This window comes from Ambystoma mexicanum, chromosome 1p, assembly GCF_040938575.1.
Source record: "Ambystoma mexicanum isolate Mex_15411 chromosome 1p, UKY_AmexF1_1, whole genome shotgun sequence".
Classification (NCBI taxonomy): Eukaryota; Metazoa; Chordata; class Amphibia; order Caudata; family Ambystomatidae; genus Ambystoma; species Ambystoma mexicanum.
The window spans coordinates 753371656-753398993 of NC_090921.1; the positions used below are offsets into that span (position 1 = coordinate 753371656).

Consider the following 27338-nt stretch of genomic DNA (forward strand, 5'->3'; position numbering starts at 1 on the left):
CCAAAGGCGGCAATGGTGTTACATACATTCAGTGGGGATAACCGTATGGACTGTAAATCATCTTGCCCACTACTAGGAGGCCTGCCCCTGGTGGCCGTCTTTGTACTTTGCATTTATAAATGTAAGGGTCATCTTTAGTTTGCAATCCTTGGTCCCCTCCACTGACCTGATTCTTAAAGGCAGCCCTTGTATTGGCAATGAATTAAACTAATCCCAAACCTAAACTAGGTCTTGCCACAGTGATGAATAACTGTGTTGTGTTAAAGTAAGTCTTCTTGAAACCGACTGTTTTCATGAAATGTCTTTCATGCCCTGAAAGAATAATCTCTTATAAAGTGATGAAACTGAACCCTTGTTAACACATTTCCGAAGAGGTCTTCGCACCCGGTATTACTGTGCTTGGGTGTAACCTGGCTTGAATACAACTATGGATACAAGGTGAATCCTAGGCAAAGCCCCAAAAGGGCCAAAAGTTACTATTAGAAAATACCGGATTTATTACTATTGCATCGCAGATCATATTTTGACATTCCAAATTGATTCGCAGTGTCATCCACCAGACACCTTAAGGTTTTTAGGGTGTGCGATGTTTGGCCAATATGCTTTATCAAGGCCAGCCTGGCATTTCTACAACATACACACAGTCGGTGCAATAATATTAGTGCCATTAACTGCTCCTTAGGGAGAAAGTCTGTTAGAACTTTTTCATCATATACACATAAGCAACTTTTACCTTGGTTCTCTCAAAATTAGTCCCACTGCTCAGTGTCTGGGACATATGTCGCACTCCCTAATGGAGGCTATGCGCACATCCTGGACTTGCTTGCCGAACATGGAGCCTAAGTGGTCCAGTGTGAGCGTTATGTGGCACACAGGGTGTATTCAGTACTCAGTAGCCGAGTGTAGTCGGGTGAAACATGGGAAAGCAATCCATATGCGGACAACTGAGTTCTGCAAACCATGTGATACTGAGTAAAAACTCTATTCTGGAGAGGGCCAGACCTAGGATTTGTAGGGCAGAAAATTATGTCACAGAATGGGATTTGATTTTTGTGGGGTTCAAGGGATGTGGAATTATAAAAATGGCAGGAGTAAGTTAAGTGACAAACTTTGTGATATCCAATACATGAATGGTCACTGGTATTAATATGTACAGGGAAATATCACAAGGGAGGCTTTTTTGGCGTAGCAGACAGTGTGAGCTGAATCACTTGTAGGGACTTTTAATTTGGTAAATAACGGATATTAAGATAAAATAATTTGCCCAAGAACACACACTTCAATTAAACGGTGAAGCCAGGATTTGAGATGAGTGTACAACTCAGGCACTTAAACACATACATTTCCAGCTGTAGTTTGTAGAAATAGTGTTTGCTGCAGGTCCTTTTGCAACTTTGGCTTAAAACACCATCTGAATTTGAAATGCAGTGCTAAATAATTGCGAATGTATTTTGCTAACTGAAGTGAATTACTGTTTTTGTAGCAGTTCCTTGTCTTTATTTTCATGGCCTATATTTTTGGCCATATTGTCCAAACTAGTAATATGCTTTTAATTTAGATGAGGATTATTTTAACTGTCAAAAGAAACGAATCTCCAATGTGTTTTTTGCTTAAAGCACAAGGAGGACTAAATACCTAAAGAATGTCTCCTGCTGTGATCGCAGGTTACAAGGACCTCATGGTAGGGATTGAGCTTTGGGAAGACAGAACAAAGTCCCTCTAATGCAGGATTGCCTGTGATTGGAGCAGAGTCCATTCACCAGGGTGGTCTTGCGGCAGAGAGAGTACACAATTTAGCATGTCTTCAAATGTTAACAAAATCAGCACAGGGCCCGGACCAGGCAAAACAACTTCTCCAGTTTCCAATCCAGTACTGCCTGTTCTCACATTCCCTGGAAATGGCAAACGATCATGACCCTCTTGCCCTCTCCTCCTGTCCCCTCCACACCGCCACATTTGGCTTTCAAACAATACTCTGTTGTATAGAGATGACTTGACAAGTACACAAATCATAAATAAAACACTTGGACAATTATATAACTCCCTGGAGAAATATGCAAAGCAAAAAGTGCACAATTTTAGCTTTATTTCCCCCATCTCGAATGGAAGACTACAAATACCAGAATGCAGTTTAGTGCAGGGCTCAAAATACCTTGCAGGTTTTGTAAATATAGAAGACGGAGACTCATCACTAAAGATAATAGGCCTCATTACGACTTTTGCAGAATGGGTTAACGGGCTCCGCTAATGGAGGCGGATCCGTTAAACCCATTCTGCAAAATTACGAGGTCCCCTCGCGGGACCCGGTAAGGACGCCTGGTAAAACCAGGCATCCTTACCGGGTCCCGCGAGGGGACCAGGGAGCTAACAACGGGCCGGTCGGAATCGGCACGTTGTTAGCTCCCGCTCCCATTCCCATTGAGCCCTATGGGGGCTCAAATGGGAATGGGGAAGGTCCGGGCCCGGGTTTCCAGTAGGAGGAATTACCGGGCCCTCGGAGCTCGGAATGGCCCAGTAATTCCCCATTCAGGGAACCCGGACCCGATTTTGGAGGTAGCCATGTTGCTAATAGCGCCATGGCTACCTCCAAAGTCGTAATGAGGCCCAATGTGTCAAAAGGTAGCCTGGATGTTTTTCATTCTTCGACAAAGGCATGCTTCATACATGATGTGAGAAAAATATGACATTGGACAAAGAATAAATGCTTTTTGGTGTTCAATAAGCATACAGGAAAAGAAGGGAGATAGTTTAAAACTTTGATTTTGTGTAACATATTTTGTCTTGAAAGTAGGCATAGATTCAGGTAGCAACTGGCGCTTTGTGTTTGCTTTTAGAATAAAAATTCCCTTATTGGAGATCCTATCACCTAAACGTCAAAACCATCACTTACAAATAGCTTCCCATTCAAATAATCTGCCATAACAAAGAGTGTTAAGCATTTGCTGGTCCCAGTTTGCTGAGCCACTGGGAACTAGGGGGCAGAATGATGTCTCTCCATGCCTCGAAGAAGATGCCTGGGAGACGAGAGCACTGCATCGTCAATGATAGTCAGAAAAAAGGAGCCTCACACTAGAATGCAGCACACCCCCACTTGAAGAACTACTGTGTATTGATTGGGATACATGTGGCTGCTGGTGCATGCAAGGCCCTCAAGAGCTTGGGCCCTGGCCGATGGCACAGACTGGCCACCCCTGTCCTGTCTCTGGATGTGGCTCTGTCCTGTACTGGCGGACTCGAAGTGAGAACGTGAGCGAGAAGAACACTACAGTCCCAGTTGGGGTGAGAAGCAACCTTGGCCTGTGACTCTCAGCCCTCCTCTTGCTTCAGTACCCTGCGGCTTCCTGTATACAGCTGATAGTGTGACAGCAGTTAGTTGTGTCTCTCTTATCTTGGCTCGTCTCCTGTGTCCCTGCTCTCAGCTTCCGATGGCAGATGTGGATTTAAAAGGGCTCCCCTAAGACTCACTTCAAAGTTGTCCAATTCCATTCTCCACTGCAAACCCATTCACTGTACAATGGCCATAGCAGTGGCTCCCTCTGGTGCCCAGTGCGCCCCCAGCGTCTAGTTGACGCCCTATTATCAGCCCGCGCTGCACCAAAAGCTGCCTCCGATACTGGGCCATAGCCTTCCCCTAATTGATTTTGGACAGCTTCCTTTCATTCAGACTCCACTGCAGATCTGATGTGCCTCTGTGAATCTCTCTTCTGGCATTCTTGCTCTGCAGTCTGAGCTGAAGTCTGACACAACAAGTCCTATTTATAGCTTCTCCTTGATCTTCGCACCTTCCAGCAATCACTGTCTCGGCATCATGATGGGGATGACTCCATGCTTGCCTGGCAGGGCCCATCACACCCCAGGTGGGGCTGAAACTAATGATAGGAAGCATCTCTCGCTGAGGAAAGATGAAGCCACCGGATGAAGCAATGATATTCTTAGTGGGTGGAGTATCAAATTGGATACATCTCACCCTGACACTGTATCCCACTACTGTCAGTGACAGGGCTTCCATACAGTTGTGGTAAAATTGCAATCTGTCGGCCTAAGGTCTGGGTGGTAACACTCCTCTCCAATTTGATTTTCTACTTGTTAGCAAATAGTGAAAGCGATGAAGAAGTCCCACATGTTCGAGATTCAAACCGCCAATAAGTAGCAGGATATGACACCAGGAATGCTGGGGGTGGAGGGGGAGACAACGGGTAGGTCGCTTCTGTGCAAAATTGATGGTTGGTGGATGAAAAGTTTTGAATTAATCATAACCACTGGCATTGCTCTGTGTTAGGGAGAATGTTCATTTCCGTGCTAAATTCCTCGAACCTTAGAGACCCCCAGCTCTTTTGCTGGACTTTAAGTCTTTTTAATTTTAACCCTGGAATGAGTGAGACCTTTTTCTCACTCTCTCATGTGTTTTGACCCGATTTGGATTATATGTTTCGTTTGTTTTTGGAGTCTGACAAACTCCACAGGCATTTACTTTTTGTATGGTGACACACAGCACCTTCAGTGCAATGTCACAGAGAAATCCCGTAGATTTCTCATAAGGTTTAAAAACTTTTTTTGTGTGAACTACTGTTCCTAAGAATAGTAAAGTGGAATTGACTTTACTTACCTTTTCTCTTTGTAGGTCCAGCACACACCATCTTATGTGGAGTGCTGGGGGGTTACCTAGTAGCCCCTTATCCTACCTACTCATGTACAAATCTTTATGTTACCCTCACTACTTTAAATGGCTGGTGGCAGTGGTTTAATTTTCCTACCACTGTACTTTTCTACCGCAGGCTGATTCCTCAGCTGCAGTATAGGACCCATGGGTGACCTTTTTGTCAAAATGGCCCTGGTCTTTTTTCTGCATTTTCTAGTTGTGAGGTCTTTCTTAGGTTTTACTCTGTGCGCCAAACCAGGTCTGAGCCCTTTATTCATTTTGCCTTTGGCAGGCTTCAGCTCTGAAACCCGCCTCGGGCTCCAGTGTGTCTGGAAGGGCAGGAAATGAGGGAGGTTACCAAAACTCCCCTGTCCTTCCTTTGTCTCTAGGAGTGCCTGAATGCAACCAGTCCTAATTAGCTGGCTGGCTGTCCTTTTAGACACCCTGCTGTTAGAGTGACATCCTAGGTTGTGCATGAATGGGAAAAACCTGCTTAAAAGGCGAGGGTTTTAGGACTAGAGGCAGAGTCGACCACTGGGAAGAACACACGACGAAGAAACCGTGAACGAAGCATGATGAATCGTCCTGGACCTTTGAATTGCCCAGTGAAGCCCTCCTGCTGTGCTGAAACTCCTTTTTCTGGTTGAAAATAGAAGCCCCGGAAGGGACAACTTCTTCCCTTGGGTTAGTGGGACCAACTAACCCCGAGACTAACTCCACTGGATATCTTCCCCCGACTGGCTGTACTTCTTTGCTGCTGCAGGAACCTAGTGCCAGGGGTTGAGAAATCCGTAATCGAGTGCAACGTCTGTAATCCGGCCAGAAGCTCCAGGAGTCTAATAAGGACCCTCCAGAAGCAGGATGACCAGAGCTCGAGTCCCCTCACCAGAGTGCAGGACTCAAGGAGTGAAGGAAGCCCAACTGGTATCCAAGATCTGTGGTGGGTCTGTTTACTGCGCGCTGAAACCGTGAAATGCTGCTGATCCAAAAAGAGCCCGTAGCTGTTGCCGACCCCCAAATTGCTGCTGCAGGAGTCCTCCAGATGTCCTCCCTCTTGTCGCCAAGACTAAGGCTCAGGAACCCAGGATCTGCATCGCTGCAACAGGACAGAAGCCAGCTGGACCACGCTTCTTCAAACCAGTGGTACTGTTCAGACTTGGGGTACTTACCTCAGTGTCTTTAGCTTTACTCTTCTCAGTTGAGACTTGCAGTAGCTACTTTAGTTCAGCTCTGCTCTCCACAAGTGTAACAGCGTGAGACCCTACAGTGATTTTCTAAAAAACTCTCTGTGCAAGACCTTTATTAACTACGAAGTGCCTCAGCTCCATAGACTGTGCTCCAATTGACTTTGGCTGTCCTGGCTCCCTGCAGAATCTTCTAGTCCATTGACTTTGATATTTTCTGTCCCTCAGAGGTGATAATTTGTTTTTAGACTGTTGTTGCTGGGAACGATTTTGTCTAGACTTCGTTGGAAGATTTAAGTATACTCACATGCCCTGAGAACCTTTTTAACCATTTTCCTTCCTTTAACCTTTCCTTTCTGCAATCCAAGAATCTACAAAACGTACTAGTGGTATATGAATGCCATTACTGTCCTTGTGAATGAAGGCACCTCTGGGTGTTTTAAGTGTGGAAAAAGTATTTCTAAAGAGTATTTACTAAACGTATGCTGATTCTGGAAAAAGATTTTAAAGTTTGTTTGATTTTTACGGATCTTGCCCTTTTTAAATAAATAACTATTTATAACTGAAACCTTGAGTATAAGTGCTACTTGGATACTTGTATTTGCAAATTCCATCGCTACAGCTCTACAGTTCACATTTACCCCTCTTGAGATAAGCCTGGTTGCTTAGTCACACTACCAACTTGTGTAGTACAGGCCAATACCAAAAGGTGGGTTACCTAATACCAAGAGGACAAGGGTTGTGTAGTCTCACACAATTATACTACACTCATTCTTGCCTAACACTCTGAGCAACCAGCCAAGTTTCTTACCGAAACATGCTATGGCTGAATGCTCTTCTGTGGCCAGCCTCACATTTCCTTCCGCCGGCTGCTATTATGAATAGGGTTTTCAAGACAAGCTCATGAAAGAACTGCACACTGTTTGGTCGTGCTGGCATAACAAACAATAAACACATGTACACATCACATTATTGTGTACCATATGCAAGCAGAGCAAAACTATGAAGGTGTCCATTTCACGCAGGGGACCGACAAACACAAGCAATTACACAAACGTAAAACAAAACTCAAAATAAATTTAACAAAAGCAACTAAATAAGTAACACAAGACACATAACCTGTAAATGATGATGGGGGTGCTGTAAAACGCGTGTCAGTATATCAAAAGACGTGTGGGTAGAAATTAGAAGAAAAATTCAGAGACAGAAAATATGATGCATACGCGGTTGCTTCTTGAGCAAATCTTAGGAACAACGGCTACGTGTGGCTAACAAATTGTAGATACTGTGGTGGCGATCAGACAACTGTTTTCAACATTCTAACCACTAGAGGGCAGGAGTGTACAATGCATGTTAATGTTAAAAAGGACAGGCTGCAAAGCAGTTTCTCTCTGCAGAAAGCTATCGTATGTAATGTGTTGGCATTCATGCTCGGACACTTCTGATTTCAAGATATTATGCTCTAAAATTCTTCTCTGACGGGTGGGAAACTGAAAGGCTTAAGCAGTAAGGAACTATGAGTGTCGTCTTGATTTATGCAGTGCCGAATTTGTGAATTTTTACTTTGGGTATTGCATTAAGAGTACAGATAGGGAGAAATGGCATATGAGGAGGGACACACAGCGTGTAGGTGTTTTGGTGTGCAGGTGTAGGTGTTTTGTAAAGCACTCTTCTCAGAGTTAATGACTCAATTGGAGCTGTACCTACTACTGGTGTAATAAAACTGTCTTACCCAGGTCTGTCGTCAGCCACTCGATTTATGAGCACTATAGGTATCATTCATTCACTAAAGCAGTGGTCTTCAAACTTTTTTGGCCTGGGCCCCCCCTGAGCAAAGTTTGGGCAGGCCGGGCCCCGCCAAAAGTGCCAGATGGACAGTATGTAGAAATCGCTATGAACTTTTGTGTGTCGTCACCGCACCCTACTCCCAGTACAGACCCTGGGCTCTCCCCACCCTACTCCCACCACTATCCCAGTGCTGCCGCCCAACCTGCTCCCACCACACTCCCATAACACAAGCATACACACATCCATGTTTAAATAAAAAATAAATCACCATAAACGTACCTTCTGCAGGGGCCTGCGCATGGTTGCTAAAATGTTCTGCTCCAGGTTGCTCTGCCCGTATGTGCGAGGAGGCGCAGGAGTACCCCCTCGCACATACATACATGCAGTGCCCAAGCCAGCATTTCCAATGAGCTATGCAAGGCTGGCGAAGCAAAACACCCCCAGCATTGCATGGCTCAGTGATCATGTGCCGCTGAGTAAATGAACTGTCAAAGGCAAACAGTTTTTCCCTTTGACAGTTCTGCCAGCCCAGGAGCACTCCCTCAGCAGGAAAAAGCAGTGGAGGGAGTGCTCAGTGTTTCACTGGGCTGGCTTCTCGGCTCCTCCATAATGTGTGAGGTGGCCAGTGGGTGGACGCCCCCTCATCCATTATGGATGACCCGGCAGGCTTGGACTGGCCTATAGGGCAATAGGGAGATGACCGTATCAAAAATGCAAAATGCTAGTGTAGGCCAGTCAAAATGGGCCACTTTTTTGGCCAATGTGGGCCAGTTTGAGGAGTTACTTCACTATGCAGTTAGTAGTTTTGACCATTGTTGCTGAATAAATATTCTTTAAATATCACAATTTGTTTACATTTGAACAAAAAACACCACCTTGGGTACTATTCAAACAGTCTGTGACTAAAGGACTGAATATCCATTTGCAACTGCTGGCCATTTGTTCATTGGTGCCTAAAACCGTTTTATGGTCCAGTCTGACCATGTGAGCTGCCCCTTCCCATTTCCTCCAATCTAAAATTATTTTTTTTTTAAACATTTCATGCTGGGCTCTGGCGCCCCCCCCTGGGATGTGGCCGCGCCCCCCTGGGTGGCCGCACCCCACAGTTTGAAGACCTCTGCAATAAACATTTTGAGAGTGTTTATATTGGCTAACGTATAGGAGCGCACAGTGGGCTATTGTCTAGTTATTGGAAATCCCTTGGGGGGTATGGGTCAGGTTCAGGATTACCCGTATCTTTGATTGAAGGTTTGGCTCTTGGGATATCATACAGTCTGTTAGAGAGGAGCCGCAGTGGGAATCCATCTTATTGAGGAGAGCGGAGGTTCCCCCATTGGGTAACACCTTCCTAAAGAACAACCCCAAGGAAGTATTGTCTGATTTTAGGAGAGACACTTTGGGTATCATCTGATTACATGAGAGTCTCCAAGGCAAAATCGTCTAATTATAGGTTTGACCCTCGGGATATTGTACTGGAAAGCCCCTGTATGATAGTTTCCGATTTCAGGAAGGCCCTCATGGGATATAGTCTGGTGATAACACATCCTACAAGGATAGCGTATGCATATCGGAGAGCACGGTTGGATACGGTTTCTTAAAGCAAGTCAGATAATATTAGTAATGGGAGTGCATTATAGTCTGTTGAGAGCATCCATGAGGTATGGTCCGGCAGGCGGAGAGTTCCATGAGATACTGTATGATAATAACGAAGCACACAGTGGCTACTGTCTTACTTTGAGAGCCCCCATGGGTTATTAACTGACTAGAGTACAGCCCCATGGGATACTCTCTTGGAAGAGAACCCCAGGTGATATTGCATGATTAAATAAGAGCCTGGCAGTAGGTTGTTCATTGTAGCTGTGCACTGAAAGTCAATCATATGACCAGTAAAGGAGCTTCATAAGCTGCTGTATGATATAAAAAGAGAGCCCTTCTGGGATACAGTCTGCTTTTAGGATAGCTCTATAAAAGAGCCGCATGCAATGGCACATGGCCATATGAGACTGTTATTGGAATATCGTGTGATTATAAGAGCGCCTCAGGGACTCCGGTATAAATATACAAGAGGCAGATTAGCTATTGCCTGTGTAAGACCCATGAATTACTGTATTACACAAGAGGTTTATAGGCTATTGTACCATAATCTGAGAGCCCACACAGTGTGTGGTTGTTACTGGAGGAGTTCCAAGAGATAGTGTATAATAAGAGAGCCGCACAGACTACTGTCTTGTTATGAGAGAGCACCGTTGGGGTACTAGCTAGACAGCCCCATGGGGTATGCTTTGTTATAAGTGAGCCCCAGTTGATGACATCTGAAGAAATGAGAGCATGGTGGCAGATCGTTGGTAGTAGCAGTGCACCAAAAATATATCTTATCTTATGAATATTAGGACAGCTTATAGCTTTGGTTTGATAACCTGAGGGCTCCCATGGGATGCCATGAGATATTGCCTGACGATCACAGAAACGTTGCATGGGATACTGTCTTGTTATAAGAAAGCCGCAGGTGATATTGCAGGGTTAAACACAAGCCTGGCGCCAGATCGTTTCTTTTATCAGTGCATCCAAAGTCTACCAGGATGGCTGCATAGGATACTGTGTGGCAATGAAGCACCCCATGTGGGTTGCAGTATTGTTATTGGAAAGCACTATATGGCATTGAATGATAATTACAGAGCCCCATTTCATGTGATCTCGTTATAGGAAGCTCGTCACTGGAAATGTTCTTGAGCTATCGGAACTCCCATGGGATATTATTTGAATTTAGGATAGCTTCATATGCTGTTGTATTATTATATAATTTGGTTATCATCTAGGGCTGGATAAGATATTGAATGACAACAATAGAGCTCCATTGAATATTGTCTGCCTGTTTGGCTGCTGGGAACACCGCAGGATAGTATATAGTTATAGGACAGACCTCAAGTGATATCAACATAGCAAGCAGGATACTGCAATTTCTTGGATGATTAAGAAGTCTCATGGAAATTGTTCCTGAAATTAGAAGTTCTCAATGGGGATTTGTCTGGAAGTGGGCTCTGTAGGCCATAGACGGACTGTTGAATACCATGGGATTACTCCTGATAATGATTTGTTTACTTATTAGTAAATTTCATCACACCAAATTGTTCCTCCCTCACCACAGTCCTTAATGAATGAGATGACCCCATCTGAAGAGACAGACACTTAGCGTCCCACAGCTTTGCTGAGATGATAAACCTTTCCCGGGGTTGGGGGGAGGGAAAATACTCTGTCATTCTCATTTGTTTCAAAGACTATGGGCGCCACACAAGTGAGTGCCACACAGGTGAGAAAGGTAGCTAGAGGACCAGGAACAAACCAGAGTAGGTTGCAATGATTGTTGCATGTAAGTAATCTGGGAACGACTCCTTCATCTCTTTTCCTCGTCCCAGTTCCTTTCATTGAGGCTATAGCAAGCATCCAGACTTTGATCATAAATCACAACAGGTCTAAATGCTGAGAACATATGTATTTATGTTATGTTTATGTTAGATTTATTGATTTTATATAGCGCTTAACTCCAAAGTGCTTTACAGCATAACAACAAGGTACAATAATCAAAGAAGCAAATTTACAAGCATGAAACAAACCAGTGGTACAGTATTATTATTTTTATTATTGAACAACACCATAATTAGAAGCTGCATTAAGTACCAGAGCAGAGAATTCTGCTGTGATGCTCTATAGCAGAGGATTCCAAAGCATGGAGTGCATAATGGAGAACAAAAGTGGAAGGGGCAGTCCAAGTCACGGTTCTACTAGTTGCTGACATAGAGACATTCCTAGCCTTGGCTAACAATGTCGTCATGCTCCTGGTGGAACGCCCCAGAATTACTACAGGAAGAGGAGCTTTTTGTTCCTGATGCGTCATGACTACAGTCCGCCCGACTCATCTACTAAGTGTAGCCATGAAAGATGTCCTTTCTATCTAAGCTGCCCCAAATGCCACATATAGAGCATCAGATGTCCTAAAGGATAAATAGATGCACCCACTTAACACACATCCAAAAGCTGGCCAACTGCATTACCTGAAGAAACAGACAAGGGACAAAAAGCTAGAAATGATTCTTTTCTGATGTAAGTGGATATTAGAAAATACCTTTACAACAAAAGAGGATGGGGCTTCAAAACCAAACCATCAGGCAGAAAACTTTACTGTGGATCCATAGATGGCAATGCTCCCAGCTTACCCAGACAGCACGTGAAAGTGACGTTTCAAAGACACCTCCACAGGGGCTGAACGTGCAGCTCGTAGCAAACTCTCAAGACTAGAGGCAGGTCCCAGGTAGGAAGCGAGGACCTACACAGATGATGTGGAAAAGGGGGAACTACAAAAAAAAGATCCAAAGCAAAGTAACTTTACGCCTTGAAGCCTAGGTCAGCAATCCTTAAATATCCAATAATGCATACCCAAGCACTCAACATAGCTACAGCAACACCTGGCAAAACTCCATCCCTAAGAAAGCCCAAAATGCTCGTAATTCCGCATGAAAATGCCTACCACGCGTTGGTCACACACCAGGTGGAAAAGGAGCCTCGATACATATTGTAAGATGTTAAGATGGGCAGACTCCTGGACACTTGGATGGCTGAAGCAAATCCTCCAAAAGCCCCTTAATCATAAAGTGCAATCTGCTAGCAACTACTCTGAGAGGCGCAGTCAGACCACTTTGTTACTGAGAAGGACTGGCCACTTTAGTGGGGATGAAGACAATGGTAAGAGCCAACACAGGGCCACTGACTGGTCATTGCAGAAACCATGACATCCTGCTCCAACATGATACCACCAAGATCACGTGTAAACCTTCCCTCCCGAGTTTGGACTCGGGGGAATAGGGGAAAGGCAAACAGAAAATTCTCTGGCCAAGAAAATAGCCTTACATTGACTTGGCATGCAAAAGTGATTCCTGCAGCTGTGGGTGGGAAGGGGAAGAAGAGTATATTGATATATTGTGAACATGTCCAACCACGGGGCACCAAACATGGTTGGAATGTATTTCCTATGGAGGCAAAGCCACTGGGATGACGAAAACCACGGCTCGATTAATCTGCCCGGGATTGTCCACCTCAGATTAGAAGATGCTGTCAAGGAGAGGAGATGATTTGCCGCCAATAGAATAGACCTGACTGATGAGCAAGGTATGGCATCGACTTGCACTAGATGCATCCTTGATGTTTGACATAGCCTTTTGTTACCAAGTTGTCATGTCCGAACTAGTACTCCATGTCCAATCAGGGGAGGAGAAAAAGGTTTGGTCACCAGAAAGACCAGCCTGCAATTTGACGATTTCATCGTTTCAGATTTGAACCACAACCCCAAGGCTGAGACTGAGTTTAAAGTTGTGTTGAGCCCTTCTTGCTTGTGTACATCTTGACTATTAAAGGAATTGGTGTATACATGAAGGGACAGTTGAGCAGGTTTTAACTAACCAGCCATTGGGGTGGCAAGAAGAGCAATTCAAAGGAGTAGCTACAATCTCTAATTTGTACCTTATTTCAAAAATGACCCGTACCCAATCATCTGGCATTGACTCCGCACAAATTCCAGAACCGAGCTGGATTCAACCAAAAACCCAAAGATCTGGTCCAATTTGCTGGATGGAGTTTTTCTGTTCTGAAGCTGCTGTAGCGGCAGGGTCGACGCAAAAGATGCAGGGCAGCCTGAATAGATTACCTCAAATATATCCTCTTCTTCTATCCAGGGGAATGTATAACTGCATCCTCGATGTCCTGTGGGCCACCACATTTGCAGAAAGCTCTCGCTTCTGCGAACTGAAATTCATGGAATGAAGTGGAATGGCGAGCTCCTTATCATTCGAGTACCACAAATGCAGGTAATAATAATGGTAACTGTAAACAACTGTCACTAAGAGATCTGAAACGGTTAACGCTAGCAGGCCGTGCGATACAAAGCACCAAATATTCTTTGTATTAGTCGGCATACAAAGCTGGATACACAGACACTCAAAGGACAGGTACACTTCTGCCACCTTATGGGACTGTAGGTACACATTTTGTCCCCAATATTGGGAAATACTTGTTTCAGTGTAATTGGTCACAAGCCTCATGACACTACTTGCCATTGTGCTCTCTGGGGTTTAGGAATGTATGTTGTGTCTTCATTTTGGGCTGCACAAGTAGGGTTTCTCCAGCAGCAGTTTGTCCTGCATGATCATGGGGCTGGCTGATTTGGGAATTCTCAGTGTAATGTACCGGGAGTTTCCTGGAAATGCCAAACTATGAGCTTACTGGGCGTGGCAAGCTCCCAAGAGCTTAATGGGAATGTATTCCAAACTGGGAATCTACTGGGAATGTAAGGTTTACTGAGCGTTTATTGGCGTGGCCTCACAAGTAGCTTGGTCGGAATGTCAAAATAGGATATTACTGGGAATGCTACACTTGGAGATTCCTGGGGGTTTCAGGTTTACTGGGGAATGCTAAATGGAGAGTTTAAGTGGAGCGCCAAACTGAGAGCTTACTGGGTGTTTCAAGCATCCTGAGAGCTTGTTCAGAATGTCACACTTGAAGCCTACTGGGAGTGTAAAACTGTGAGCTTAGTGGGACTGGTAAACTCGGAATGTCAAACTTACTGGGATTGTCAAACCGGGACCTTACTGGCATGCCATGTTATTACATGTTATCATTACACATAGCATGCCATGATGGTATCCGTAGAAATGATCGAATTTCAAAAATCAAATGGAGAAATTACCGAATTATTTTACAGATTTTTTTGGGACATGTTGGGACATTTTACTAAAATATAGGTGTGGGTTGAGGTAAGGGTAATAGTTAAGATAGGAAGGATAGGGGACGAGGGCGTTTCCCCCTGCATTATTTAAAAAAATGGGGTAATTTCTCCATTCGATCATTTCATGGTAATCCTGGCATGATATATTATGGTCCAATAGGAAATATCATAGCATTGATGTTATGCCATATCATGACAGTGTTTCTTGATAGTAATCATGGAATATAATGACGTGACATATCAGGACATGCCCAGGCACATGATATATAATGGCATGCAATATGAGGTGACAAATTATGACATAACATTATGTCTTGATATATCATGACATGACATAAGAAGACAGGGTGTATCATACATAATACGTCACGTTATGTGTTAACAGGACATGAAATGACAAGTTGATCTTGCAGGTCACATTATATATCATGACATATGTCACATTATGTTATGGCATGCTACTTTATTTGAAAACCGGGAGTATTTTAGGGTTGTCAGAAGTTTCCATCTGGCACTGCTTTTATAGAAGGCGTGGATTGCTAGTATTCGAACCAGAGCAATGGCCAGATTGTGTTAGGGGTAGCATAAAAGACATATTTGCACTAGTCCTGGGTCCAGGGATTATGATGTCATTGTTTCTGGGCTAAGGCTAAGCCTATTTGGTAATTGTGCTGAGTTTACAATTAGAAATGCAGGTTCAACCAAAGGTGTGCTTGCTTAGAAATGTCGCAAATATAGGAATTTAAATCCTGATACTGCCCAGTTCAAAACCCAGCCATATTTGGTAATTTCACTACAACTAGCAGAGTCTGGTCCCTACATAGGACTAAGAACAATGCAAAGTCGGTCATTTCCAGAGGGATATGACAGGAAATGGACATGTGCCATGCAAAGGTTCGCTGAGGGAAGTGCTGTCAGATGCCCCACTCAGAATGTTTACTTCCTGGCAGGCTGGGATGAGCTGAGCGTAATAGTTCAGCTTATGCCAGCCAGCCTGCAAGCAAATAGCAGACAATGCCAGGGCCATAAGAATTTTTCCTGCTATGCCCACTGCTGGTTACAATCTCACTCTCCATACGTGACTTGAACCACCAGCCCCGGTAACAGAACATACATCCTGCTTGGTAAGTGGAGTTTATGACAGGCAACGATGTGTTAACAGACAATAATAGGGACCAAACATAATAAGGAGCCAAACAGAAACTGGAAAATTCATGCACGCGTATGCGTAATGAAAACAGACAATGATGAACAAGGCGAGTATGCGGGAAATCTGCAATTGTGTGCCAATTGTGCATAATGGAGACGGGCAATGCCCTGCTAAGCGGGCGTGAGGTCATTTGATAACTGGGCATAATGTACACTGTGCTAAAAGGGTTTGCTGTAAACTAGCAATGATGTGCTGAATAGGCACAATGTAAACTGGCAGTGATGTGCTACCCAGGTTCTACTATACCTAACTGTAGAGAATCATTTACATTTTTCCAATTACTTCTTTTGTTATGGTGATGTTGGTGCAATGATTATACTCACAGTGGTCCTGTACATCCACGTTGACTTTAATGTGCTCTAGGGCACGAACACATGTTATCTGTATCTGGGACGAGTCAAGCCAGGAGACTGGCTTTGTGGAGACCACTCTGCTCTATATGGTAATGTCACCTGCCACTGGGAAGAGGCATCCTTACATTACCAGCAACTCTGGAGCATTCCCAGAGAGAGGAAAAACAGGGGGTTCTAGGTGTGCGGATGGGACTATTTATTCCTCACCAAGAAAGAGAATAGTCTGTGGACTCAGCAAGGCGGCTGGTCACTCAGCATCCACCCCGGCCTTTGGAACCGCGCTATCGATTAAGGACCAGCATGAAGAATAGGTATAGGAGGCCACGCTTACCTCTACTGGTTAACCTTCGTGCTTTCCTAGCATCCGATATTTTCTAAACACTTAATGGTCGTTCTTATTTGACATAGATAGGGCTTTATTAGGAGTTTGAAGGTAACCATGGCACTATTAGCGCCATGGCTGCCTCCAAATCCTTACCGACTCTGCCCTGGTGAATGGAGCTATTACCGCCCCATTCCAAGGTTGGCGGGGGCGGTAATTCCCCATTCCCATTTGAGCCCCCATAGGGAAAAGGACACCTGATAAAAAGTGAATTTCTATCTCTGACACGTGGTGAATAGAGAGGCGTGGGGGGAAGTCTGAAGTTAGCAGATAAAATCTCCCTCTACGAAGGATTGGAGTTTTTAAGCGTGTGGTTACATAGTGTACGTCGGTGTTGCCGAACAGTGTGTCAACATTTTAGAAATGTGCAGATAACCTATTGCGATTGGGTACTGCTGCCAATTCTGAGTCTCATTTCACTGCCATACATGTGCATTAGGTCTTTGGAACAATGGTTGACTAATGATGATGTCGCTCTTGCTCATTCTTGAAATAGCACACACTGGCCTATATGTTTTTTTTTCAAGAGGAATGTGTACTTTTTCTGCAATCAATACCTTTTCTGGCAACCCAGGAATATCTTGGCAATAGAAAGCCTGCCTCCCCTCTCTCACCGGGAAGCACACAGCAATGAAAGCCCTTCCTTCCCTGCACACATGCACACATCAGTGCTCAGCAATGCAGAGCCTCGTGCCTCACTCCCCAAGCAGAGCACAGCAGTGCAAGACCCATACCACGACTCAAAAGGAGAGCAGCAGAAGTAACAGACGCCCGGCATTGCCTCGCTCACAGGCCAGGGCTCACCAGCGAAGGCACAGCTGAGGATACGTCAGTCAAAGCTCAACATTAGGGCCCTGCTTTCCCTCAGCTCACAAGGCACTTCTGCAAGCTGGCTACTCCCCCTTCCCTCACTCACGAGGCAGGTAGGGCCAAGTAATAGAAAGGCCACCTTACCAGGCGACACTAGGCTAGAGAAGCCAAGTTTTCCTTCAGTCATGAAGGAAGACCAACCTTCCTTACTCACTGGGCGCACAGGGCCAAGTGATGGATAACCTTCCTTCCCTACTCTTACCAGGCGACATTGAGCAACAGAAGGGCACCTCTCCTTCAGTTATCAAGGAAGCCCAGCTTTCCTCACTCAATGGATTCACAGGGCCAAGTGATGAATAACCTACCTTCCCTACTCTTACCAGGCGACAGTCTGCTACAGAAGGGGCACCTCCCCTTCAGTTATCAAGGAAGACCAAACTTCCTCACTCACTGGGCGCACAGGGCCAAGTGATGGATAACCTACCTTCCCTACTCTTACCAGGCGACACTATGCTACAGAAGGGCAACTCTCCTCCAGTTATCAAGGAAGCCCAGCTTTCCTCACTCAATGGATTCACAGGGCCAAGTGATGGATAACCTACCTTCCGTACTCTTACCAGGCGACACTCTGCTACAGAAGGGCACCTCTCATTCAGTTATCACGGAAGACCAAACTTCCTCACTCACTGGGCGCACAGGGCCAAGTGATGGATAACCTAACTTCCCTACTCTTACCAGGCGACATTGAGCAACAGAAGGGCACCTCACCTTCAGTTATCAAGGAAGCCCAGCTTTTCTCACTCAATGGATTCACAGGGCCAAGTGATGGATAACCTACTTTCCCTACTCTTACTAGGCGACACTCTGCTACAGAGGGGCCCCTCTCATTCAGTTATCAAGGAAGACCAAACTTCCTCACTCACTGGGCGCACAGGGCCAAGTGATGGATGACCTACCTTCCCCACTCTTACCAGGTGACATTGAGCAACAGAAGGGCACCTCTCCTTCAGTTATCAAGGAAGCCCAGCTTTCCTCACTCAATGGATTCACAGGGCCAAGTGATGGATAACCTACCTTCCCTACTCTTACCAGGCGACACTCTGCTACAGAAGGCCAACTCTCCTTCAGTTATCAAGGAAGCCCAGCTTTCCTCACTCAATGGATTCACAGGGCCAAGTGATGGATAACCTACCTTCCGTACTCTTACCAGGCGACACTCTGCTACAGAAGGGCACCTCTCATTCAGTTATCAAGGAAGACCAAACTTCCTCACTCACTGGGCGCACAGGGCCAAGTGATGGATAACCTACCTTCTGTACTCTTACCAGGCGACATTGAGCAATAGAAGGGCACCTCATCTTCAGTTATCAAGGAAGCCCAGCTTTCCTCACTCAATGGATTCACAGGGCCAAGTGATGAATAACCTACCTTCCCTACTCTTACCAGGCGACACTCTGCTACAGAAGGGCACCTCTCATTCAGTTATCAAGGATGACCAAACTTCCTCACTCACTGGGCGCACAGGGCCAAGTGATGGATAACCTATCTTCCCTACTCTTACCAGGTGACATTGAGCAACAGAAGGGCACCTCACCTTCAGTTATCAAGGAAGCCCAGCTTTCCTCACTCAATGGATTCACAGGGCCAAGTGATGGATAACCTACTTTCCTTACTCTTACTAGGCGACACTCTGCTACAGAAGGGCCCCTCTCATTCAGTTATCAAGGAAGACCAAACTTCCTCACTCACTGGGCGCACAGGGCCAAGTGATGGATAGCCTACCTTCCCCACTCTTACCAGGTGACATTGAGCAACAGAAGGGCACCTCTCCTTCAGTTATCAAGGAAGCCCAGCTTTCCTCACTCAATGGATTCACAGGGCCAAGTGATGGATAACCTACCTTCCCTACTCTTACCAGGCGACACTCTGCTACAGAAGCGCCCCTCTCATTCAGTTATCAAGGAAGACCAACCTTCCTCACTCACTGGGTGTACAGGGTCCAGTGATGGATAACCTACCTTCCCTACTCTTTCCAGGTGACACTCAGCTACAGAAGCCAAGCTTTCCTTCAGTTATCAAGGAAGACCAAACTTCCTCACTCGCTGGGCGCCCAGGGCCACATGATGGATAACCTACCTTCCCCACTCTTACCAGGTGACACTCAGCAACGGAAGGGCACCTCTCCTTCAGTTATCAAGGAAGCCCAACTTTCCTCACTCACTGGCCGCACAGGGCCAATTGATGGACTTTACCTTTCATACCCTTACAAGGCAATGCTCAGCAACAGAAGCCCAGGTTTCCCTCACTTATCAAGCAGCATTTGGTGAAGGAAGCCCACCTCCCTCACTCATCAGGCTGCACTCAGTGATAGAAGAGAACTACAAAAGAATTGTTTCCGCCAGGAATTATTTGTAGCCCTAAATGGCTGTTTTAGAGAACCGGGCAAAGGCCTCGTTGAACTTTGATATGCAACCCTGCTAATGAGCAATTACTAATAACACCTAATACAAGCATAGAACAGGCAACCTCATTTAATGATGCATTCATAAATTGCAATAGTTCCTCTTATCATAGAAAGAAGTTGCTTAATGAGGCAAATCTAGCAACACAAACAGTTAGGATCAAATGTTAAAACACAGACACGTAAACAAACATAATACCCAATATTTGAAAAACTAACAGAGATACACGTAGTGCACTCTAAATTACCAAGTTCACCAGACAACCCCCCCCCCCCTCGCTCCCTACCATGATGTCCCTTCTTAAATACACAGGGGCAAGCACAGCCTATTCTGAAACCTATTCTCAGGGGTGAAAATCATCAAGGGTCTATGCAGAGAATAATGCCCAAACATCCCAGACATAAGAAACGTATTGAACATTTAGTTTTTATCAAACAAGGGCTTATTCTGTACGTTTCGGCAGTTCTCAATTAAACGCCACCTTCGCCAGGACCAAATAATGCATGACCTTGTAGATGATGAGAAATTAGACAAAATCCACAAAACACAAAACAGAAATTAGCATGGGGTTGCATACACCACTAGTACTAGCCGCCACCAAACACCTGTGACTCAGTGATTGAAGGCCTGCCTTTCCTACTCTTTCTAGGTGACACTCAGCAAAAGAAGCCCAGATTTCCTTCACAGTGCAGAGTGAAACCCCACCTTCCCTTCACTTATCAAGCAGCACTCATGAAGGAAGCCCACCTTCCCTCACTCATCAGACAGCCTTTCCTACCCTTACTAGGCAACACTCAGCAGCAGAGGTCCAGTTTTCCTTCCCTTATCAAGCAGCACTCATGAAGTACGTCCCATGTTCCCTCACTCATCAGGCGGCACGCAGCGACAGGAGCCCTGCTGTTCCTGCTCTCGCCAGGCAAAAGTAAGCAATAGACCACCTGCCTTCCTTGCACTCCCCTGCTGGAGCACTGTAATGGAAGTTCCACCTTCTCCACACTCACCTCTACTTAGTACGGCCTGTTCGCATCTTTCGGCCTCTTCAGCTGCACCTTCAGCCTCTTCATGCCGATCTGGAACCCGTTCATGGCCTGAATGGCAGCTTGCGCGCTGGCAGGATTGTCGAAGCTTACAAACCCTTGATAAAGACATTATCAAAGAGGAAAGTTCAGTTCACTCAGAATACCAAAGAGTAGTGTTCCAACAGATGCCTAGAGGCTACTAATGCAGTGGAGTAATGTACATGCCTAACTGTGGTGGCCATAGTAGACAGAGCTATCTGTCTCCTACTAGGCCGAGATTAGCCTGGGAGGGAAGACAGTCAATTCAATTAAAAGAGTTTGGAGTTCATACCCAAGGGCGAAAGAGGGAGGGAAACACAGGTTTTAGTCAACGGTGGCCCAGGTAGAGCGCAGTCATAACTACACTAACAAAGGAATATGCGTCTCCAACCCTCCAGAAATGAAATCAGCCATAAAGAAGAGATTCCAATGTACATACTATTTGAAGGTGAACTTCGCCATACACTCGGCCCTTCGTCCCAAATGGGTAGAGATCGCAGCTACGATTAGGAAAGGTTGACATAATTGCTGAACACAAGAGACACAAACTGGAAGGTGCTAGATGCTCCTTCTTGACACTTGCTTTGCACCCTTTCCCTACCCTTTTTTCCAAAGCGGTGTAGATTTCACCTAAATGAGGTACTGTTTTGTCAAGGAGAGCCCCAGGCGTATCAAGTCTCTGTCAGAAAATGGTCCTTAGACAGTGACTACCAGTGCTATGGGAATTAGTCGACAATTAAAACCAATTAAATTGAATACCTACACCTTTACTACACATACAAGTAAGTAAGGTTTGGTGAATCGGCCTGAAGGCACGATTACTTTTGTTGTGTTCCTGAAAGCTGGTTCTTAACAGCTCAAAACAGGAAGTACTCGGCTGAAGTGTGTGAAAAGAGTTCTCCTTGTCCTGTAGATATACAGAGCTGCTCTGTTTCTAGAGCGGTAGAGAACTGGGTCTGCTGGCCAAAGACAAAGCTGCAGAGAGTTAGAGGGTTACTTGTTATTTTATCTTGCGCCCTATTGCCATTCTAGAGGCTTCATAACACACCAAAATGGTCGATAAGGGGGAGCTGAGGGTACGTACAGGGGGTATGGGTGGGCACTGCTAGGTTAATCAGCCTGTTAGAGGTCACTGTGAGATCCAGTGTACACCACATTGGTATAAAATATCTAGCAAGAGTGTGTCTGGTGAATAAATGAAAGACATATTTCAGTAGTCTTTACTCAGACATTTGGCGACCCCAGGTCTGGTGAATTAGCTCACCAGACACACTCTTGCTTGGTAAGGAGGGAGCAACATACAGATTGGAGGGAGAGGGTAAACCACACAGCCACGCAGGATGGCAGTAAGAGGTTAATGCATGTAATATCACAATACAGAGGTAGTACCTGTGTGCTATTCAGGATAATGCACGTTAACAATAGTGCAAAGAATGGGGTAAAAACCGCTTGAGGAAGGGGTGAAAAGAAGATGGAAAGGGGGTTAATGTTGATGAGAGATGGTATGAGGGAGGTGTGAGGAATTCGACCATCCGCACAGGGAGAGTCCGCTCGCCTGGTCTTTTTGATTTTTTGATAAATGAAAATGAATGATGGGAGACCAACCTCTGAGAAATGTGTGAGGCCATTCTGCACACATTTCATCTGCTTCCCACATGAAAATGCATAGTCACGTGTACTCCAGGAAGACACAGCCTACAGGCGCCATCTTCCCCTGTCATATTCAGCTGGAATATGACAGCCACGGGTACATCAATGCATCTCAAGAAGGGGGAAGGCAAACCTTCCTCCAGCCATGGGAAGCCTAATTTAAATATCAAAGGCTCCATGGATCTGTTTTCCCTTTGTCTAATCTGGCTAGTGGCAGGGCATACTAATGACAGATAATTGAGTCAAGCCTTGAAGTGGCTTGGTTAGCAGAACAGACAAAAGGAAAAGCGGAGCTAACACCCCTTTGGTATGCAATGTGTCAACTTGAAGCTAGTTCCCACCTCTCTGTATGAATGGCCTGTCTGGGTCCAGCAGTTACCGCAGGTGTCCATGCGGAGCAGACCCCTTTCAGAGGGGCGAAGGATGTGATTTACGGGAGACAGGAAGTCTGCACCCATCACAAACCTCAAAGGAGACCTGAGCTTTAATCAAGAGTTACAGAGGGCTCAGTTAACCAGAGAGACACTTTCATCTACAATAGACAGGAAGATGGGTGGGACTTAGGTATGTGTTGTCGCCCCTTTTCTGTCCTGTTGCAGAGCACTCTGGTCCTGACCTCATTCATAACAGAAGATTGTTGGTGGGCTTAGCCTGCACCATTCACTGGGGCCCATTTGGTTTTAACAGAGGGCTGAACCCCTCACTTAGCAGATCTTCCGACAATTTCAAAAGGAGTAAGAAGGATGACTTATTTGGACCCGGGCTGAAGGTACAGTCTACCTGACATCTACCGCCAGTGCAGTAAAGGAAGGTCAGGTGTTCCAAAATGGAAGCAACATCCCTCCCTAAACATCTCCCAGGGAACAGAGGGAGATACCAGACTCAGAGGACCCATCCAGCAGCCCCAGAACCGGTACCCAGCCAGCACACAGCGTGCCCTGCCAGGTTCTGCCAGCAAGCTTCCTAGGTGGGAAGTGACAGAGAGTATCTGAACTAAGGACAAGGCCATTGTCTGCAATTACTCTCCTGAGCTTTGGGCCGTCTGTCTTGAACGGACGACACAAGCCCTGCGAAGATAGGAGGAGTGCCACACCGGCATCAACCAGTGTCCATCTTTTAAGGAAATTTTTGAGACAGTCGAGTCCTCGAACTGCATCCAGCTGCACCGCTGACTGTTGTCACGCCGCAGTCACCAGAGCCGCCCAAAACGCCTCGACTAGCATTCCAGATCAGCCAACCAGCACAGAGACAACGACTCTTGGCCCTAGGCCGCCTCGCCAGACAACCTGCAGATGTCTGACCAGCCTTGCTTGCTGAACTGCTGGCTGCCTGGTACCCGCAGCTGTCTCCTGCCACTAACTCTGTCTCAAGGGCTGCAAAGCACCCTGGAACTGCCTCAACACTGACGAGCACCAAGAACTTCTTCAGCACCACATACATTGTGGTTCTGCCCCATTGGTCCTTCTCTGAAGGCCCCTAGAGACAGTTACAACCCTTTGCACCCTTGTTGCTGGAACCGAATAACCTTGAACAGTAAGACTGATTACTTTACCAACTACCCTCCTGTCAGTATCCAGAGTGCATCCCTTTCCTTCGTGAAACTCTGTCCTCTGTGTTCCCTTACAGGGTGGGTCGTATTTGTAGTGTGCTAGAACGGTCTGTTGTAGTAATAATAAAGTAGATATTTGTATAGAACCTTGACTGGACAGTCCCTTTTATTGTTGGGTAATAATTGTATTTTCGCTGTGTTGCAACTAACCAACAATCAACGACCTTGCAGAGATAAGCCTGTTGTTCTGTCAACGTTACCAAAATTGGACAAGGAGGTCTTATAATTTTACTTGTATTCCAATCTGTTCAGATCCCTTCTGGTGTACTAGAGGTGTGGGGTTGATTGATGGTTTAGAAACTAATATTCATCCCTGGACCACTGGTGCCCCCGGAAGTTGATTCGTCATAGGAGGATAGATAAGTACCAGGAAGTGAATTGCAGGTGGGGAAGAGAGGAAGAAGAAAGGGGGTCAGCCCTGCTAATAATCACAAGAAGGCATAATGGAGCTGTGGCAAAGAACTGGACAGAAAGATGGGCTTCGGGGAGCTAGAAATTAAGCATATTTTGAGGTTTCTCTTGAAATTGCTTGTATTGGTGTTGTTTCAAGGTCTCTCGCTATGGGGTAACAAAAGCGACGAGCTGCAGATACCAAGGAGTCTCTCCTCAGGCATTTCTTGCTCTACTTGGCCATGTTAAGTGTGTTGCCCCAGCTGGCCATCGGTTGGCAGATCTACACCTTAACTAATATCTTTAGTTGAACAGTCAGATGGTCCATCTACCTACACTCAGATGATCCATGTGAAAAGGGGAAACCCAGGGATGGTTCTTACCAAAACATTTGCTCTGGTTGGTTGCCCGGTCAACAAATACTTTGGCAGAAATGACGTTTCCAAAGGGAAGGAACATCTGTAGGATCTCGGAGTCAGTAAACTCTTGAGGCAAGTGGTAGATGAAGATGTTGCATCCTTCCGGCCCTGAAAGAGATAGTCATGGGATTATGTCTAGATACTGTTCAACTAATCCACCCATTACAGTCTTGTTGCATGAACAATCTGAGAAGAGAAATGGGACATAGAAAAAGGCTATTAACCCAGACACGATGCGCAGGCTGGCTGTGTTACGCACACTACCCACAGACACGCTGGGGAACACATAGGCTCTCTTCTATATATAATCCACCAGCGGACCTACCTTCTCTTTGCTGCTGCTGCTGTGGTGGCGGTTGTTGCTGGGGCACCAGGGTTGGCTGCTGCGGGAATGCTGCACTTACCAGGCCGTAGGCTGCTGGGTATGCTGCTGCCAGAAACCCCCAGAAAAAAAAAGAAAGACACCTTTGGTTACGACATTGCAGAAGACCTCCCTCCTGAGCTGCAAATGCTTGGATATTGCCTGTGTCCGAGACTGCTCAACACCCACACACCTCCCACTACCAGGGGTGTTGATAGGTCTGGAAAAAAGCTGTGGCTTCGCTAATGCTGGGACTGTCGGGACTCGTCGGGACTCGTGGCTAGCTAGCCTTTTGGTTGCAGCCCCCTGAGCTTCTATCCAGGGCTACAACCAAAGGACCCAGGGTTCCAGCACCCTAAGCCCGCCTAGCAACGCCTCTGCCCACTACCAAAGTCGCCATCATAAGAGCCATGTAGGTGCAAAGGTAGCAGAGGAGCTGTGGTGGTCGGCAGAGGAGGAGGGTCACCAGAGGGGGTGGGGGGGAGTATGGCTGAGTGGAGTGATCGGCCATCATCAGGACGTGAAGACGTTGCTCAACAGGACTCCCCCCTGGAGCGTGTTTAAAAGGGGAGGTGCAGGAAACTCACACCGATGTATTCCACCAAGCTGGCGTTTTCTTCACCCATTGAGTGTCCACCACCATGTTATGTCCTTTTCCTTATATTCTAAGGATAACACGTGTGGCCGCACCTTTTGATACATACATAGACGCTCATTGGATACCCTCAACACAGGGGCAGGTTCCAGAAACTGACATGCAAAGTATTGGTCAACTCTTGCTATCAGTATAGGAAGGCACAAGCCAAGGTGGACTGGCCCTTTAGGACTCATGGATGCTTCCCAAAGTGCTTACAAGGTCAGTAGGGCCAGCCTTTCAGAAGCACCAGCCTGCCAGGAGTGCTCACAATGTCCCTCTAGATGAGTATGATCCTGGGACAGATGACCGATTACAAAATAGACAGAAAAACATACAACCCGCAAAAGCAGGCGATGCACTGATTTAAAGGCAAATAATAATTTCCTTTCCAGATAGCTAGATTTCTGTGCATGCATTTTGTTTTATCCCTCTCCCTATAGGTTTAAAATAACATTTATTTAAGACATGGGTTAACTTTTCTTCCATTTAATGTATTGTTATTGTGTTTTCTTCTGCTCCAGCAGGGAAAGGTCTATATGTAATGACACATGCAGCTTTAACTGTGATGTACTTAGGCAACACCCAACGGCAATGTCAAAAGTGTTTGGTATAGCGCACAGCTGCCATTTCTACGCTTTCAGTGCACTGCATCTTTGTCCGAAGGTGCTGCCATTACACAGCTCAGGTACGGTGGCTGGATGGATGGTGCCTTAAACGTGTATTGCCTTTATGTATTGACTTTCTGGGATATGGTGGGGTGGAGTTCTCTGAACTGGCACCGCGAGGGTGTTGGTGGGACTGCAAGGCACTGGTAAGCTGTGCGGCGAGTAGTGCGAGCAGTGCATGCAGTGACGGGTGTGGGCAGAAGCTCTGGAATTCTGTTCCTCCCATCACTGGGGCTCTTAGTGTAATTGCATTGCAGCAGGCCCACTGTCAGTGTGATGTCTCTGCAGTTCCTAGTGTGATAGCATTCCAATAAGAGCAGCAAGCAGTGTAATGTCACTGCAGCTAGTAAGGGCAACCCCCATTGTGATATGAATGGAGAGCTTTGTGTGATCACATTGAGGTAAAGCAGGTCCCAGTGTGGGTGTGGTGAATGCAGCTCTTAGTGTGATATCACTGGAATATAAGCAATTTTCCGTGCAATGTCACGGTATAGGGGCAGCTCCCAGTGTGATGCCACAGCAGCTTCTAGCCTGTTGTAACAGAAGTAGGGGTATCACTCAGTGTGATGCCACAGCAGCTTCTAATCTGCTGTAACTGAAGCAAGGGCAGGGCTCAGTGTGATGCCCCAGCAGCTTCTAGCCTGCTGTAATTGAAGTAAGGGTATCACTCAGTGGGATGCCACAGCAGCTTCTAGTCCGCTGTAACTGAAGCAGGGGAATCACTCAGTGTGATGCCACAGCAGCTTCTAGTCAGCTGTAAATGAAGCAAGGGCAGGGCTCAGTGTGATGCCCCAGCAGCTTCTAGCCTGCTGTAACTGAAGGAAGGGTATCACTCGGTGTGATGCCACAGCAGCTTCTAGTCTGTTGTAACTGAAGTATAGGCATCACTCAGTGTCATGCCACAGCAGCTCCTAGTCTGCTGTAACTGGAGTAAGGGTATCACTCAGCA

At 46.0% G+C, this 27338-nt stretch overlaps 1 protein-coding gene across 16 annotated transcripts in view; it reads right to left on the minus strand.

Annotated features, from left to right (window-relative positions):
* Positions 1-27338, minus strand: part of CELF3 (CUGBP Elav-like family member 3) — a 331245-nt gene that overhangs the window by 43214 nt on the left and 260693 nt on the right. For 13 of the 16 annotated variants that reach the window (XR_011304210.1, XR_011304211.1, XM_069650631.1 and 10 more), the window contains 3 exons: positions 25052-25156; positions 24691-24834; positions 20602-20735 (listed from right to left, as the gene is read on the minus strand). Coding sequence is in view for 14 of the 16 variants with exons in the window: in XM_069650631.1 (XP_069506732.1) it covers positions 20608-20735; positions 24691-24834; positions 25052-25156 (377 nt within the window). In the remaining 2 variants the exon portion in view is untranslated. The remainder of the gene's footprint in view (positions 1-20601; positions 20736-24690; positions 24835-25051; positions 25157-27338) is intronic. The other 3 variants (XM_069650600.1, XM_069650622.1, XM_069650672.1) reach the window with 1 other exon arrangement.